Source organism: Hippocampus zosterae, chromosome 5 (genome assembly GCF_025434085.1).
Source record: "Hippocampus zosterae strain Florida chromosome 5, ASM2543408v3, whole genome shotgun sequence".
Taxonomy (NCBI): domain Eukaryota; kingdom Metazoa; phylum Chordata; class Actinopteri; order Syngnathiformes; family Syngnathidae; genus Hippocampus; species Hippocampus zosterae.
In genome coordinates, this window is record NC_067455.1 from 18611990 (window position 1) to 18631609 (window position 19620).

The 19620-nt window shown below is 42.9% G+C and overlaps 1 protein-coding gene across 4 annotated transcripts in view; it reads right to left on the reverse strand.

The window, feature by feature from the left end:
- Positions 1-19620, reverse strand: part of LOC127601436 (intermembrane lipid transfer protein VPS13B-like) — a 344543-nt gene that overhangs the window by 186281 nt on the left and 138642 nt on the right. For all 4 annotated transcript variants that reach the window (XM_052066676.1, XM_052066675.1, XM_052066677.1 and 1 more), the window contains one exon: positions 11114-11247. In XM_052066676.1, the coding sequence (XP_051922636.1) occupies positions 11114-11247 (134 nt within the window). The remainder of the gene's footprint in view (positions 1-11113; positions 11248-19620) is intronic.

Genomic DNA, 19620 nt, shown 5'->3' on the forward strand with positions numbered 1-19620 from the left:
CACATAAGGTTCCAACTCCAGCCACATATGAACTGCTTCAAAACGCGACTCTCCTCTTCCACAACCGCCAACATATAGCAAATGTCCCTTACTTCCTCTGTCAATGCGAAGCAGTGAGAGCATATCCTCTGACTCGTGTATCATTTTTCCCCTGGAGTCTTTGTGAAGATAGTTATCTGATTCCAACAGAACAGATCCCACCAGAAAGGAAGCCACGGCACAAACGCACATACTTTGAAAGGATATGGCCATAGGAAGGTGGTCTATACAACCATGGGATGCGATTAGGGTCCGTCACTGAAAATAAGGATTCCCCCTTCCACTGTTGGAAATGTGAGACATGATCACAGAAAAAACTACTATGAGCACTCACTCAGACTTTGAAAGTAGTGTTAAATATACCGAACCGCATAATTGATTCAGGTATTGGTTTTACGATACGACCAAACAAACCTGATGAACAACATTTTTACATTATTTACAGTATGTCATAGCGCTGGCAGCATATGCCAGTTTACCTGTGGCACAATAACCAGCTCCCCTGCCAATACCACTGTCATATAACAGCAGGGTAGGGAAAAATTACACACTACTGTTGTAACCCCCTGGTTGCAAAATGGCTCTTTGGACGGACACAGTGAAAGAAAAAAAGAAATGTATCACAGCCACACATTATCTGACATTGACATCCCGTTCTTCCTCAAAACTTTTCAGTCTCACATACACTCACAAAAAGCAATTCAGAACCAGAGACACAGCGTTCTAGAAGAGGAAATTAGAAACACCCTCCTTGCATCCCCGGTGAAAACATTTGCAACTCAGGAGGAGAAAAATCTCACTGGGGGGAACGGTCGTGAACGGAAAAACACATCCCTTTGTTTTTGAAAACCTGAAACCATTCCAAATGTAATCTTCCTGTGCCTGCACCAGACGGGACAGTGTTTCCGAAGTGGCTGGTCGGATGAATAGAAGGTCCACAGAGCATCCCCCCCCAAATATCTCTCTGGGCACTCCGCCCACTGTTCACCTTTTGCCCCCCTCCCATTCACTCCACCCTTTCTTCAGCTGAGCCTGCATTTCAGCTGTATCCCAAAACACATTTGGAATAGTGGTTGGAAGAGTGTAAACAGTGTCTTCTAGAAATGTAGATGATTAATGTGTGTATCTAAAGATGAAACTGTGCAGATGTGCATTGTGGTGTACGGATGTCCACGCAGTGCGTTTGTTGCCACCTCAACAAACTGCTTGGCTTTCCAGAGTACTGTGAGAAAAGCATGTCGGCGTGATGCCCTTTGACAAGAGATAGGCGAGCTCTCAGCCGCATGCCATCACAAGCAATAAGCTTGCGGCCTGGCACGGGAGCGCAGCAAGGCAGTCAGCCATCCCTGAAGCCCCACATTCCTGTCTTCTAACAGTGCTTACAGAAGCTGACAAGCACTGGAGGTCTCCTTGGCTGAGGTGGAAATCTGCAAAAATAAACGCTTTAGGTGACATGAAGGCTTTGTTTGTTTCTGCTGGCCTAGATGTTTGTGTTAGCGCAGTGGGTTAATTGCAACTTTGATCGCTGCGTTTATTGATCCAACAGTGGCCTTAGAGTGCGGCTGGCCTGGCCTGCATCGGCTGATCCCACCCTCTGAGCTCAAACAATCAACTCTCAACCCTTTTTGGCATACTGAGCCAGTACAGATGGGTTTCGAAGGGTGGCCTCGGCCAAATTAGGCCAGAGGATGTCCTTAAAGTAGGCTCTAATTCAACGGTAAAAGCTGTGCCCGGACAGGGACAATTTTCACTTAACTGGGTGATATGTTAATAAGACTGAACTAGGGATGGAGTGAATTGGGGGAAGCACAGTGAAACGTCTGCCCCACAGCTGGAAGAGTCTCAGTTTGAATCTCAGTTTGGGTGCATCTTTGCATTTTCTCCTTATGTGTGTGTCCGTTTTCTTCAAATAGGCCAGCTTTCTTAACACATTCCACAAACGCATGTGCATTAGGACACATAAAGACTCTAAATTGTCCATAGGTGTGAATGTGTGTGTGTTTCTCGACATGGGCCCTGCAATTGACTGGCAACCCGTACAGGTTGTATGCTGCCTCTTGCTTAATCAGCTGGGATACGCTCCGGCTCACTCATGACCCTAGTGAGGACAAGAGGTATTGAAAATGGATGGATGGATGGATGGATGGATGGATGGATGGATGGATGGAGAGAGAGAACTGGGTTACAGTGCAAACTGCTAATTTATGTAGTACGATGGAAAATAGCAGGCCAAAATGAATTCTCAGTTGAGCTGACCGGACCTGTGTTTGGCAAGGCTTCATCTTCCTACGTCCCAAGACTAAGTGTGGCCGCATGCCACAAAATTTGTCCGGATTTACCAGCATGCAAGGATTCCAAAAGTGATGTGTCAATACTACATTTTTCCACCGAAAGATGAATTTGTCCCGACTGTACTGTAAGAACAGTGTTCTTTAAAGGAACCCACGCCAAGGAGCTTTAAAAGTCTGTGTTTCACTCGGTCAATCATGGGGACACTGGAAGAAGTTCCTCAGAGCAACCAAGAAACAAGATCCAAAGGTGCTCTGAACAATAATGATGATGACCAAAAGTGTTTTTGCTTTTTGCTTTATGTGATCCGATTTCTATATGTATGTGTGTGTGTGTGTGTGTGTGTGTGTGTGTGTGTGTGTATGTGTATATATATATATATATATATATATATATATATATATATATATATATATATATATATATATATATATATATATAGCGGCTGGATGGCTCAGTTGGTAAGGCATCGGTTTGGCATACGGGAGACGGTGGTGGTTCGAATCCCGCTTGGGGCAAAAATGAGCACATGTCACCAGCCAGTGTGGGTCCTTGGGCAAGATCCTTCACGCTAATGCCTACCTCATACAATGATGAGTGACAATAAAACGAATGACCGGCCAAACAAGGTCTGCGTCAGGTGCTGGGGAACCAGAGCACCTTGATGAAAAATGGGCTACTGGAACAAAGCGGAAATGGGCGAGACGCGATAACATGGCTCTGTTGGAATGCTACTACTCAAGCAACCCTAGTCAGAGGGGTTACATGCAGAGAATGTGGGCTAAATGGATACTTCGAAACCCACCGTCACGGTTGACAACGAAACAACTAGTAACTCAGTGTTCCAACATCCACAAACGGCAACTGCTGTCACAACTTTTGATTGATGAGGTACAACGCAGGTTCCATGGTGAAGGGCCCCAGGCTGCCAGATCAGAGGAGGAGGTCATACCAGAGATTGGGAGGCCAGCCCCAATGAATGAAATGCTGAGCGAGGCAGCAACTGACCTGAAAGCTAAGATCATGGCGAGAATGAAAGCTGGGCAACATAGAAACCGATTACAACGACTATGTTAAGTACCATCTGAAAGTCTCATAGAAAGTGTGAATGCAGCACTGAGGGCGATCCCTACCGTAACGATCACGGAAACCAATGAGCTGATATACGCTTCAGCGTCAGTGATCCTTGAGATGCTTGGCTATAAGAGCAACCATGGAAGCCATGAGATACGTTACCCACCATGGAAAAGACGGTTGGAGGCTAAGATCAAGGCGGCCCGGAAAAATGTGAGTCAATTGACGGAGGCCCAGAGATGTGTGATGAAAAGGCCAATACCCGAGAGGTACATCCAGATGACCATACCTGAAGCACTCGAAACTGCCAAACAAAGGCTCCAACCCTTGTCCAGCCGCCTAAAGCGGTACACGAAAGAGAATGAGGCCAGGCAAATAAACAGGCTGTTCGCAACACAACCTGCGAAAGTGTACGCTCAGTGGCAGGGTCCTAACAACAGAGCTGACCGATCAAGACTGGAAACTGAAAGGTACTGGAAAGGCATATGGGAGAAGGAGGTTGCACATAACAGCAGTGCACAATGGCTGGTGACCCTGAGAGAGGAGCACAGCAACCTCCCTGAACAGAAACCAGTTACCATAACGGTGGCAGACATACAGGAAAGAGTCTCAGATATGAAGAACTGGACAGCAACAGGCCCGGACATGGTCCACACCTACTGGCTAAAGAAACTCGCAGCACTCCATGAGCGCCTGGCAGCACAAATGAACCAGCTGCTGAGGGATGGGACTCACCCAGGATGGCTAACCGAAGGGCGAACGAACCTGATCATGAAGGATCCCTCAAAGTGTGCAGTCCCATCCAACTATCAGCTCTCCACAACATGGAAGCTCATGTCAGGCATCATTGCGGCCAACATAAGTGGACACATGGATCAATACATGAACAAAGCACAGAAGGGCATTGGTAGAGATACCAGAGGAGCCAAACATCAGCTCCTGGTTGACAGAACAGTCGCACAAGACTGCAGGTCCCGACGTACCAACCTGTGCACAGCCGGGATTGATTACAAGAAAGCCTATGACCCGATGCCACATACATGGATCACTGAATGCTTGGAGTTGTATAAGGTGAACAGGACCCTAAGAGCCTTCGTTGCGAACTCGATGAGGATGTGGAAAACCACACTTGAAGCCAATGGCAAGCCACTTACCCAAGTGTCCATCAAATGTGGCATATACCAAGGTGATGCACTCTCCCCACTGCTGTTCTGCATAGGACTGAACCCCCTAAGCCAAGTTATCACCAAGACAGGCTATGGATACCGCCTCAGAAATGGAGCTACAATCAGTCACCTCCTCTACATGGATGAGATAAAGCTGTATGCTGAGAGCGAAAGGGACATAGACTCCCTGATCCACACAACCAGGATCTACAGCAGCGACATCGGGATGTCATTCGGGCTTGAGAAATGTAGTCGGATGGTGACTAAGAGAGGAAAGGTAGTCCGCACTGAAGGGGTCTCACTCCCCGAAGGAACAATAGCAGACATTGAGGACAGCTACAAGTACCTCGGTATACCACAAGCCAATGGCAACCTCGAATTGGCAACAAGGAAAGCGGCTACGGCCAAATACCTCCAGCGAGTGAGGCAAGTCCTAAGAAGCCAGCTCAATGGCAATAATAAGACCCGGGCAATGAACAGCTATGCCCTGCCAGTGATCAGATACCCTGCAGGAATAATAAGGTGGCCAAAGGAAGAGATTCAGACCACGGACACTAAGACCCGAAAGCTCCTAACCATGCATGGAGGGTTCCATCCCAAATCCAGCACCCTGAGACTGTACGCAAGCCGAAATGAAGGAGGCCGGGGACTAGTAAGTGTGAGACCCACTATCCAGGATGAAACATCCAAGCTCCATGAATACATCAAGGAGAAGGCTCCAACGGATGACGTACTCAGAGAATGTCTCAGACAATGGGGAACAGAGGTTGAGGATCTGGAAGAGGGACCATCATGGGAGGACAAGCCCCTACACGGGATGTACCACCGGACCATAATTGAAGTGGCCGATCTCAAGAAGTCCTATCAGTGGCTAGAGAGGGCTGGCCTGAAGGACAGCACAGAGGCACTCATCCTGGCTGCTCAGGACCAGGCCCTGAGCACCAGAGCCATTGAGGCCCAGATATACCACACCAGACAAGACCCAAGGTGTAGGTTGTGCAAAGAGGCACCTGAGACGATCCAACACATAACTGCAGGGTGTAAGATGCTGGCAGGGAAAGCCTACATGGAACGCCATGACCAGATGGCTGGCATAGTCTATCGAAACATCTGTGCGGAGTATGGACTGGAAACCCCAAGGTCAAAATGGGAAACACCTCCGAAGGTCGTGGAGTATAACAGAGCGAAGATCCTGTGGGACTTCCAGATCCAGACTGACAAGATGGTAATGGCGAACCAACCAGATATTGTGATCATAGATAAAGGACAGAGGAAAGCCCTTGTGGTGGATGTAGCGGTCCCACCAAGTGATGGAAACATCAGAAAGAAGGAACACGAGAAACTCGAAAAATACCAAGGGCTCAGAGAGGAGTTGGAGAGAGCCTGGAAAGTAAAGGTGACAGTCGTGCCTGTGGTGGTCGGAGCACTCGGGGCAGTGACCCCCAAACAAGATGAGTGGTTGCAACAGATCCCGGGAACAACATCGGACATCTCAGTCCAGAAATGTGCAGTGCTGGGAACAGCAAAGATACTGCGCAGAACCCTCAAGCTTCCTGGCCTCTGGTAGAGGACCCGAGCTGAATGAGGGACGAACACCACCCAAGGGGTGAGACGAGGATTTTTTATATATATATATTAATATATGTGTGTGTGTGTTACCGATACAATATATTAATACATTTTATCGAAGAAATGGAAGTATTCATAAGTGCAACAAAGTAGTTACTGTAGATGTCCAGTATACTGTATCATGATTTATTGAGGGGCGGTGGCAGACTGGTTAGCAAATCTGCCTCACAGTGCAGAGGTGCATGTTCTTCCAGTGCCTGCATGTGTTTTCTCGGGGGACTCAGGTTTCCTCCCACATTTCAAAAACATGCATGGCAGGTTGATTGGACAGTCCAAATTCTACCGAGGTGTGAATTTGAGCGTGAATGCTTCTTTGTTTATGTGTGGTCTTCAATTGGCTGGCAACCAGTTCAGGGTGTACCCCGCCTCCTGCCTGAAGACAGCTGGAATCGGTTCCAGCACGCCCGCAAGCCTGGTGAGGATAAGCGGGTTAGAAAATGGATGGATGGATTGAGTTTTATTGTGGACTGTGTCTACAATCGTAAAATGTGTGCATATATTTTACACAACAAAATTGTCAATCAGAGTGTTTGCAGTCATTGCTGCTGTTACAAATTAATTGTACTTGTAGAATGTAGTATCATTTGATGCACTGGCAGATAAATGTGCACTGGTTGTCTTTTATTACAATTGTTTTAACTAGCAATTCCGTATGAGATCATACAGAGTGAAGAACACAGTAGTCGTTAATGAGTCCATGATTTTGTAATTGTTCAAAGACCTTTAATGTGGTTGTTATGTTTTCAAATTCTTCAGAAACTGTTAGATTTGCGAGATTATGAGATGAGGTGTTGAGTGGAGGGATGAAAAATGGAGGGAGGGGGCAAAAGATGAAGTAATGTGCCTGCACAAAATGCTCCAGCTGGGGGTCAAATCTTGTTCATGGAAACCATCTGGCAAGCTCCATCAGAGCAACACCAAACGGCCCTCCTCTATGTCTCCCTCACCTTCGTCCTTTAAAGCCATCTCTATGCTACTCCTTCCGCTTATCCCAACCTCCTTCTCATTTCCATCGGTTTACCTTTGATGCCTCCGCAATTTTGTCCCTAAAAAAATCCTGCTTATTAATAAATTGCAGCTGCAGGGAGCAGTGTTACTTCATTTTTCCATGGCAACGGGCGTTCTGTTTAAGTAGATCTCATTTCAGTTTTGGTAGCAACGTATTCTTTTGCCAGCATTGAACACATTCATGTGTTAAATTGAAGGAATTATAGCTAAATTCCTGAGATGAAATTGCAGTCCCGATCAGAAGCAATTAATATTGTGTGGAAATGTGGATGTCCTCTGGGGAAACATGGAAGAGATGACATGATGACAATAGGAATAGGCAGGTAGGAGATGAACATTCGGGAAGTACTCATCATAAACTGTATCTTTGAAAAAAGAAAGGAAGTCGCAATCTGAAATGAATTTTATAATGATGAAGTTTACACATATTAGGCCTCAGAGATCGTAAAGAAGCAAAACTATGTGCTAATCAGAAATCGCAATTCATTAAAAATTTGTTTGAATGCTCAGAAATTCTGAGAGTGAAAATTCATGCAAATGAGGACTAAGTCACATCATTGGTTGCTAGTTGTGTCGGCCTTAATTAGAGTAATTCCAGCAATCTGAGTGGGTGGAATTTTGCACAGTGCACATGGAAAGTGTGACAACGCGAGAACTGTATGCCGACAAACCTTTGTGGGAACTCAACAAATGTGTACATTAGTAAATGCAATGTATGTGCCACCCACACCATTAAAAGGTCAATCCAAGGAGTATCCTGTTATGTTCTGTACGACGCTACTCCCAGCCCATTCGTCCATCCAAATGTCCAGCAATGCCCTGTTCTGGCTTACAGTTTGTTGCAAAATGTGGGCTTTGGGAACATTGATTCTCCTGTGCCTTTCACACAGAACCAAATGGAGAACCTGTGTGTTCGGTCTTTCTTTTTTTACTTTCGGTTAGTTACGAGCTATACATCGCCGTTCTTTTATCTTCATTGGCAGATATGTGATAAAAAGCCAAGTTGGTCAAGATCTGAGTTTGTAAGTACATCCGACCGCACAGCGAGATTGACATTTTTTAGAAGATAATCGCTTACATAAATATTCATTCATTCATTCATTCATTCATTCATTCATTCATTCATTCATTCATTCATTCATTCATTCATTCATCTTCCTAACTGCTTGATCCTCACTAGGGTCGCGGGGGGTGCTGGAGCCTATCCCAGCTGTCTCCGGGCAGTAGGCGGGGGACACCCTGAATCGGTTGCCAGCCAATCGCAGGGCACACAGAGACGAACAACCATCCACACTCACACTCACACCTAGGGACAATTTAGAGTGTTCAATCAGCCTGCCATGCATATTTTTGGAATGTGGGAGGAAACCGGAGCACCCGGAGAAAACCCAACGCAGGCCCGGGGAGAACATGCAAACTCCACACAGGGAGGCCGGAGCTGAAATCGAACCCGGTACCTCTGCACTGTGAAGCCGACGTGCTAACCACTGCGCTACCGGGCCGCCCTTACATAAATATATCCAGGACTATACGCTTTACAGGAGTTTCAATGGGTTCAACAGGTGCAACAAGTTATATTGTCGTCCTGCGTGGCGGAGGTGGCGTTCCTAGGAAGGCTTTGCCATAAAGCGCAAACGGTGAATTGATGGTGGGTCCCGAAGGCAGATCAGTTGACAACCACTGAATCAACGAATAAGAATAAATGACCAGCTGTCATATGCTCTTACTTTCAGCATTAACTGCTTTCAGAAGTGGGAGAATATTAGATCACAAGATGCCGACAATCTCCTTCAAAAAAATTAAAACAACTTCTTGTAGCTTTTGATATTTTTGGTACACTTCTTGTCAGGGGAAAGATGCAAGAAATGGATGACGACATAAGCGTGTGCAAAAAAAAAAAAAAAAAGGCGGGATACAATAGGTATTGTGTTTACATGGCACGGAAATCAATTGAGTGGTTTACGTTTTGAGATACCCAAGGCCTGGTGTACCAGCTGACAGGGTGTTGGTTTGGTTCAGTTCTACCTCCATGTCAACAGGCCAGGCTGTTTCCTAATTACTGCTGTAGTGCTTGGTGTGGTCCCAGTTGAACAGCCAAAGGGGACAGAGGAAAGTGGAGGCAATGACGGGCTCGGCAAACTATTAGAAGGTTGAGTTAACTTTTGAGGAAATACTGTAAACAGCTTAATGGCCTGACATGAGATCTGGGTTCTTGGAGCACCCCCACTCCACCTTGATTCGCACACGTCATGCTCTCTTTTATGTTTGACATACGTCGGTTTGTGTGGTCCCAGTAACAAGAATTAAATGGAATTAGTAAAACCTGTTGGATTTGCATCACTGATTGTTTACATGCATCATACATTCACAAGCAATTACATTGTTTAGACTCACTTAAAAAGCAATGTTTATATTAAAGGTTGACTCATTTACATGGCATTTCTATAAAGCTGCTAAGAGCAATGTTACACTATTTTGACAAAAGGTAAATCTGTCAAAATTTAGTCTGGTTGGAAAGGCTGAAGTACCGTTTGTGTGGGGAAAAATCTGGTCAGGAACGCACCTTTAATGGAAAACCATATAACTTATAACTTATTAACACATTATAAAGTATTTCTCAACATACTTCTACAGACCTTCGGGCCCTAATTTGCATTAGTTGATCACCACCACACCCTCAAAAAAGTTGAAAGTTTTTCTTCCCCCCACAAAAAAAAAGGGAAATAATGAAACTAAGCTATCCAAACCTAATATATGAATCCAGAATATAATTAAAAAAATAAAGACATTTTTAAAATATCTGCTTTGGTTGCTATTAACTCTGATGATGCTTTCACTGGAAACGCTAGTCCTTAGGAACTACTGGATGGAATTGGCTGATGCTTGCTTGCTATGCAGCTACTAACAAAGCTATTGGGTGCCAATGTGAAGTTTGGTGCTACGCAGTTAATTCTACTTGATGCCTACTTGACACTGCACTGAACCTTTGCTTCAAACACTATCTCAGATTAAGCACTTAATTTAAATAATTTAGTTGTATCAACAGTATAAAAATATTTTTGAGTATTGATAATGAGCAGAATCATATTGTGCATTTCCCTCAAATATATGCCCCAACAAAAGTCGTCTTTTGTAACCTTGAAACAATATCTGGGGAAATTATAAATGGTCGAAAGATCCTATTAGAAATATCATGCAAAAGCTGCAAAGAGTTAAAGTTATTGGTCCAACAACACAAGTTAATTTCAATAGCTGCCACATGACCAGGTTTACGCGCAGTCAATATTCGGGTTAAAGTCAAAATTCTGATTTCTGAAACACTCGGAAAAGCCCAGTTACATGCGTGAGCAGCCGGAGATACTCTCACATTTGGAGGATGGGTGACAGTTAGAGTTGAAGGTTGCATATATAATCAACAGGTGGGCCAGGTATGTATTGGACTTTTCAGATAATATTCAACAATAGGAGAGGGCAGATGCTGGTTCTCACAAGTGGAAGTATTTCAGGACTCGGACACAGCCCGACGATGGCTTTCCATAAGGCCCAACTGACTCAAAAGATTTGTAGACAACTTGAGCATTGTAGAAGGTCAAATAAGTGCTATTACACAATACAAGCAACAAAATAAAAGAAATAACAAGATCACATGCAATACATTGCACTGAACCTTTGCTTCAAACACTATCTCAGATTAAGCACGTAATTTAAATAATTTAGTTGTATCAACAGTATAAAAATATTTTTGAGTATTGATAATGAGCAGAATCATATTGTGCATTTCCCTTATATATATTTGATTATGTGAAAATCTAGTCTCATGCTCCCCAAAGTGCTCAGTTATGATTTCCTTCAATCATTGCTGATAACGCCACAAATATACCAAGGAGAAGAAATGTGTGATTCATTACCTGTACAGTAAGACGTTTAACAGAATCCCAAGCATGGCCAATGAGCTCCTTCACCTGTTCCTCTGACGTGACCAAGGACTCGACGGCTGTCGTGTCAGGCATCACCTTCATAGGAATGGATAGGGGACGGGATTCTGGAGAACAGGCGGGTAAAGACAATTGACACGGGTTTTTTAAAGAACTGCATGAGTTATCACAAATAATTGAGTTTGTAGTAGCAACATGACCTACATGTTGACTCCAACTATTCAGGGTCACCTAACTGTATTAAACTCCGTGGAAGGTGAAAATATATATCCAACCATCCGTTCTCTGTACCGCGTATTCTCACCAAGGTTGCAGGAGTGAAATTTGTCCAATGTGATAGAGTGGACAGTGGTCAGATTTTGAGGCCTCACAGTATAAAGAATGACTGAATGGATGTTGCTCATAAGCTAAGATATCCTTAATTTGTCCTACACTGGGAAATTTACAGTCTACAGCAGCAAGATTGTGGGTAGCTTGTGGCAAAAACAAAAGTTTTTGCATTCACAGATGTCACATCATTTCATTTTTTTATTCAGCAGCCTGACCTCATAATAAAGATCCATTTAGCCGGACAGCCATCAATCCATTATCTGATACGCTTATCTTCACGGGGTTCACGGGCTAGCTGGAGCCTATCCTAGCTGTCTTCGGTCAGTAGGCGGGGAGCACCCTGAACTGGTTGCCAGCCAATCGCAGGACACATTCAGTATTGACAAACAATCAGTCGCACTCACAATCACACCTAGGGACAATTTTGAGCATTCCATTACCCTGCTATGCATGTTTGTGGAATGTGGGAGGCATTGGAGTAGCCGGCGAAGACCCACGCAGAACTCGCCAACTCTAGAGAAGAAGGCCAGAGCCAGATTCGAACCCACAACCTCTGCATTGCGAGGCGGACATGCAAACCAGTCGAACACCATGCCGCCCCTTTATTAAACTGAGAATGTGCGCATGTGTAACACACACACTTACACACTCATGTGTGCGCACGCACACGCACGCACACACACACACACACACACACACACACACACACACACGCCTAAAACAGTAATAGCTCGACATGACACATCCCGGTATGGCCGCTGTGGTCCAGACAAAAGCAGATTGTGCAGACATTGGTGCTGAACCGCAGCGACAACCCCTCACGTTTCACAGATTGAATCCAAGACACACCATACAAGTAGAAGTCACAGTCACCGTGGGAAAAATGTGAGTAGAGAAATGAAGGATGAGAAAGGTTAAGTAGAGAGGCAGAAACAGAGCCGATGAGAGGAACATGGACAGGCAGAATTCACTTTCGACCAGATTAGCCTGACGTCTGTGCATGTTAAAGCCATCATGGTGTTAGAGATTAACAAGAGTTTTCTCTAAAGACAAATTTAGACATATTCCATGATTTAGGCCTGCTTTACTCAGTGGCTCGATCCCACATTTATCATGAACGGGTGGTGATGTCACAGAAACCGCAGCCTCCTCGTATACCACACATCGATACGTCAATAAAATAGCCAAATGGATCAGCGTAAGAAAATATGTGAATCACTTGGACACTGAATAATATTCCTGGAACTTACCTTATGTGTAATCACTTGCCTATAACTGTATGTGGTGCATGGCTCTGAGTTGTACATCAATACAGACAAGACTACGGCCAAAATAATTGCCGTCTTGCACAACTGGCTAGTTATAACATTATTGAATTTGTTATTATTATTGAATAAACATATGTGCAAACCTGTAACCATTGTAAATGGCACAGCCACCTTACACTGTGTTTTCTATGCTATTGCTAATTTATTATATTAATTCTACAAATGTATTGCTAATGCTTTATTTTATATTGCACTTATATTGAACTGTGTACAGTTCTTTTCTGAAACATTTATTTTTTGCAATGAAACACTTTATTTTTTCTCCCCCCTCCTCCCCAATTTTGCTGCTGTAGACTGCAAATTTCCCCAGTGTAGGACAAATAGTGGTTATCTCATCTTATCTTTCAGAGGTATCGGTAGTATGTAGAATGCTTTATAATTTGATTTTCTGTTTTGGGGCAATTATAGCTGAGAAACAAAACACACACACACAAAGTTTTTGTTGCTCAAAGTCAGACTCCATCATACTTTTGAATTCATGAGTTTTCTGAAATAAAATGTCACCAAACATGGTTAAAATATGCATACCTCCTTAAATGATTATTTCAGTGGTGGTGAAAGTTTAAAAAAAAGTCCTAACGAAACCACAATGTCTCAAGTTCCAGTGAAAAGTTCATGATTGGCGGCAGCTGGCAAGATAAAAAAAAGGTGGTTTTACAGCAGGCGCTGGATTCACAACCATCGGTATGCTCAGGAGCTCAATGCCTTTCGTGGATAAAACTCGATCGAGACTAAGGTGTAGCCCAATCAAAGAATAAACAAGGTAACGCCAATAACTGCATTAGTGTCACTCAGTCTATTTGCTGCGTGTGTATGTCAAACTATGTTTGTCTCTGCAAAGCTAGGAAGTCATGATGTTTTTTGATCTTATTCACTATCTTGACTACAAATTCTGGGATGCTGATCAAGAGTAACGACTGGTAAGATTGACTGTTTTAAATGGGTTGTAAAGTGCATATCTCACCCAAAGGCAAATGCTTTCAAACACAGCAAATGTGGGCTTTTGCCAGGGTTCCTAAAAGGTTGCAAACAGTTTTACTTGTCGCACTTTTGAACATGTTCAAAATTTTCTTGCAAATCCATTTTGGCAAGTTTTTGCAAAACAGTCGTGAGCATTTGGAAACGGTGATAAGAAGTGAGGCCAAAGTTCGTTTGGATTTGCCAAAGCTAGAAACCTTGTGATTGTGTTTCCCATATGTTGACAAAGACAAATTTGGAGACACGGGTCGTCTGCACCATCTTTGAAGAGTTTTTGTCTGAGACTTTAGAGTACAAGCTAAACATAATTCATTTCCACATTATCGAAATCTACTACATCTTGGACGGCAAAAGTAAATGTCGCTATGGCATAGGCGACCCCCTGAATTTTCCCAATACTTATCAGTACTATATAGGCAGGCACGTATATTTATGAAGAAATATACCTGAGCATGTTTATCTTGTCTACTCCCTCTCTGGCATGTTACCTATTGGAACCGTATCCTAAGTGTGTGGAAGGGTCAGCAAAATGGATTCTTGAATAAAACCTGCTCGCTTACTTGTCTCAGGTAAGTTGTTTATGCAAATATTTATCTGACCATTTGTGACAGCACAATCGGAGAGTACATCACCACGTGATTGTAGGCTGGCAGATGGGAGCCGAATGGAATGTACAAGATGTCAAATGATGGTTTACAATCGTTAATGTGGATCTTACTACCATCTTACTCCCATAACCGGTCTGGCTCTTGGTCCTGTGGTCAGTCTTAAGCCAGTAATTCTACCTGTTAACAGTTCGGGTCAAGTATCACTTCTCCCTGCTACAATGGGGGGTGGATCACTGCGGCATAGGGTGCAAGAAAGTGGATCAGACACAAGATATAGAGCGAGAGAAGGAACTGAGAAAGGAATGAAGCAATCGGGTCCCTGTGGCATGTGTTGCCAGGTCAGCATAGTAAATTAGAATAAAAATTGAAATGGAATTAAATACCAATGTGTGCAAGATAATGCCTGAAGTGTTGATGCGATTGGTGCGCCGTACGTCAGAGTGGACTTGGACACCAAAACTATGACAGAAGAATGAAATAATCGATAACACCAATCTAATTTCAAACATTGTGCATTTGTGAGGGGACGGTCGGGTAGATTGTGGGATGCCGTTAATATTACTCAACTGTGCACTTTTTTTTTTAATTAGACATTATAAACTGGGCTTGACCTGTCCCTGAACGTGAGTGAGCCCAGTTTCGAATCATTGCATCTTCTTTTATTCTCACAACTCCAACTTCCCTTTCTGTTCCCTTCACTCTGACCTAAAAGCACCCAGCCAAGATCCACAAGAACCGTAATAGCCTTATCATTCATAAAAGCGCAAAAAGGAAACACAGAGAAAAATGTATTCCCTCTCGAGTCTATGAGAGTTTGAATGGGCTAATCAGTATGAGGCATCTAAATACATTCAAATTTAGCAGTAAGAGTCCCTTCGAGAGTATAACCAGTCCTCTCAGGCAGGGGCCTCATATCTCATTATTTATAATTTGTCTTGCTTTCTTTGCCAAGCCAACTATCCTTACCTTGATATATTATTGGCCGTACCCGAAAAAGTTTAACTATATAAACTCCACAATGAAAATATTATCCTATTCTGGAAAGCACACAGCAGCCAATAAAAACCTGCCTGACTTCCATTAGGCTACTAGGACATCATGTATGCTACGTAAATCTGCCTGCATATATCTTCCTCTTGGTTTCCTCTATTATATTACTGTATGTGTACATAAATGCATCTATTTGCTCGTTTTGTTGATTCATACCAAATATATTGCAAGTGAGGTCTATCTGGAATGTCTCTTACCCATGGCTGAGATTACCAAAAGGTTTTCCGAGGAGCACAGTTCTGACCACCATGCTACATATATACTGTATGTGTGTGTGTATATATTTTTTTCTGGACAACCTTACAGATTAATGGCACAAACAAAACAAATGTTTCCATTGCACTCTATCGTTTTCTAGTCTTCCCAGTAAACAGAAAAATTATACCTAATCCCATCATCCAGACCACTAGCAGACAGGAACAAAGGCAGCACTTCTTGTTCCAAACTTTGGGAAGCAGAGCCAGTTCGGAGGATACGTTTCTCAGCAAAGCAGAATTCTCTTAGGGCGCCAATGGCTAATTGAAGGATTGAAAAGCAAGGCCAGTGAGCTCATTTCTCTGGTAGATGTTAGTGAACATCTAATGGGACTTGGAACAAGATTCTGCTTCCAAAAAAGAACATTCATTAGAGATAGAAAAAAAAAGAAACTAAGGGGTTACTTTCATGTGAACCACTTGAAGAAGTAATTGTCAGGGCAGACATACTGTATATTGATTTCAAACAGCAGCTACACACACACACACACACACACGCACACACACACACAATAGTTAAAAAAAAGGCTCGGGTCATACCCAGTGGGGGGCTGGTACGCACCAGCACTATGAGCCAGCGCTTCTCAATTTTAGCTTCTGGTGTACCGGCACTTTTTAGAGCGGCACTTCACATTATATCTCAGCCGTCTTCGGACGTTAGGCGGGGGACACCCTCAACCGGTTGCCAGCCAATCGCAGGGCACACAGAGACGAACAACCATCCACGCTCACACACACCCGTATTGTTTTGTGTTTTTTGTTATTGTAAAGTGTTCTTGAGTGTCTTGAAAAGCGCTTATAAAAAATTTTATTATTATTATTATATTACTCACACCAAGGGAACATTTTGAGTGTTCAATCAGCCAACCATGCATGTTTTTGGCATGTGGGAGGAAACTAGAGTACCCAGAAAAAACCCACACAGGCCCGGGCAAAACAAGCAAACTCCACACAGGTAGACTGGAGCTGGAATTGAAACCGGTACCTCTGCACCGTGAGATCGGCGGTCGACTTGCGAACCACTGGATCGCCGGGTCGCCCTCTCTCTCTCTCTCTCTCTCTCTCTCTCTCTATGTGTGTGTGTGTGTGTGTGTATATGTATATATATATATATATATATATATATATATATATATATATATATATATATATATATATATTAGAGCTGTCAAACGATTAAAATATTTAATCTAATTAAAAATGCAACTGTCATAATTAACTCAAATCAACTAAAAAATTAATTGTGATTACTCACACATTTATCGTTTCTGAATTTCCTTTTACATTTTTGTCCTATTTTTTCCCCATTTTAATGCTCTAATCAACATGGAATCATTAATCAGTTTTCTATGTGCCAAATGCAAATATGTACTGAAATAATTTCGATTTTCAATTTTACATTAACATTTTTCACTTGGTGCATTTGAATACACATAATCTCTCACACAATATTAATGTCCATCAATAACGGTGAAATAAATATTTTGTCACACAATAGCTGCTTTAACAGCTTTTTTTATGAAATCAAAACAGAGCAATATAACGTTGTAATGTGCACATCTAAGGCACACTAGTACTCAGCCTATAGTGGATTTAAACGATGGTTGCATACTTCATTTTTCTCAAGTTTGCTTTAAACACAGCAGTCTGTTTCTGTATGTTTGCTGAAGAATAACGAGACACCGGACACCAGTGTTCATTATGTGCCGCCGTATTGGAAACTGCCGGCCGTACAAACAAGCACACGCACTTCCCCCGTGCTGCAGGGGCAAACCATTCTGGAAGGGGGGGGGGGGTCACCCCCCCTAACACAGTCAGGCTATTTTGATTGTATTGGTCCTTCTTGCGCGGAAGTCTCTCTCTTTTGTGTAGACCTCATTGTGAATGACTACACTTGGTTCGATGACAACACTGGACACATTTTACTTTCGCTAGGTCGCTACCACTGTAGCGCACCGTCACTGTCAGACGAACACAGAGAAGCTCCACCCGCTCTATTTACATGAGAACACTGTAACCTTCCACACAAAATAGTTCCAAACAAGTAACAATCGCGTCAGTGGCATACATCGTATACCTGTATAATACAGAGAGAGAGAGAAGAACAGATAACTTTGGTCTTGTCAGTGGAGCAATATGGCAACTTTTTAAAAGTAAACTTTCCACTCATAAACTCTTTAAGTATCCGTTTTCGGTGTCTCGCGCTGCCGTGGCTGGCAAAACAGACATGGGCGTGGATTTCTGCAGCGCGCTTGTTGTTTTGTTTCTGGTGTATTTATAGAGCAACGTAACATCCGCTTGTGACGTGTGCCGCGTTAATCTCGCGAGAAAAATTTGAATCCCGTTAAAATTCATTTAAATTAATGCCAATAAAAACGCACTAAACTGACAGCTCTAATATATATATACACACACACACACACACACACGTTTTCACCTCTTAGTTCACCTGGCAACAGTCGAATAAGTGGCATCCCACCATCTACTTTTTCCCTCTTAAAGCACTGTTCATACCAGTGCGATGGTCAGGACTGGTAAAGAAACAATATTCTGACATATTAAAAAAAAAAAACAGCTACAACAAAAAATTGTAATGGACTGCACACTGACATAAAAAGTGTGAGGGGGATAACGTAATATGAAAACACCCTATAATATAATATAATATAATATAATATAATATAATATAATATAATATAATATAATATAATATAATATAATATAATATAATACATTTTATTTATAAGCACCTTTTCCTGAGTGGTAGTTGCACAAAAAAAATACGGGTTGAGCTGTTGTGCAAAGCCCGTGTCCCACATGACAGAGCCCTCAGTTTAAATCAGCCATGCTTCTTCCACAACTCAGTAGTATTTTTAACATGTACATGTATATTTAACGTGCAACCACTTAAACCCGAGCGGAAGAAAGACAGAGTGACATATTTGCCTGCCAAATGCAGAGATTATTGGTTCTGAGATTTGAGCCGGGCAGCAAGAACACTACATCATGATATCACCTCGCCCTGAGCGCTTTCAGGGGAAATGATCTGCAGTGAGCGGGATGTGTGTGTCTACGTATATTTGCTTGCACATTAACGGGCAGCCGTTAAAAGCCTGGAGGAAAGTCCCCCTTGATTACAATGTACAAATGTAGCTCTGCAGAATGTGTTACCAAAACAGCATCATACTCTCGATACATCTTAAGTTCCACGCATGGCCAGTTGGAGCCAGGGTATGCAGCCACTACAAATGTTGTGAGACATCCTGATTTATTATGTTTATTCCAAATACAATTGGCCATCTGTCTGATTTACCTGGTTTTTGGGGCCAATCTAAGAAATTCCAAGAACAGACCTGTTGCTTGTTTTTAAAGAGAGTGCATGCACAAAATAGGGCCTGAAACAGCCATGTGCACCTTTTTTACACCACTATTTTATTTAACACATAAGCATCATGCTCCCATCACCACCGCAAATCGTTGAATCGTATGTAACAATATATTTCAAAATAAGTCTTGTCTTGCCATAATGCGTTTCAAATGCGGTGTCACGTTTTCATGGCATTAAGTTATGTTGAGTGCTAATTTAGAATTCCACATTTTTCCTCCACAATGGCTGTTGGCATCCGTTGTGTCACATTACTGTAAGCAATTGCCGCCTTAGAGCTCTTGAAAATTTAAGATGCTCTTGAAAATTTCAGATGGAGACTTCTGTAGTAGGGGCAAGTCCAGTCCTACCTAATATTCAGATATCTCATACCAGTTCCTTTTACTCCACACGCTGATATGCTCTATATTGTTTCGTCTTTAATTCCTGAGCACCAACAAAATGGAGTGAAAGGCACAGAAAGAAAGGGAATCTGGAGCATAATTCTGTCAAATTATTACTGTTTTATGTTTATGTTCAAAGAATCTGGAGCACCAGGAGCAGCATA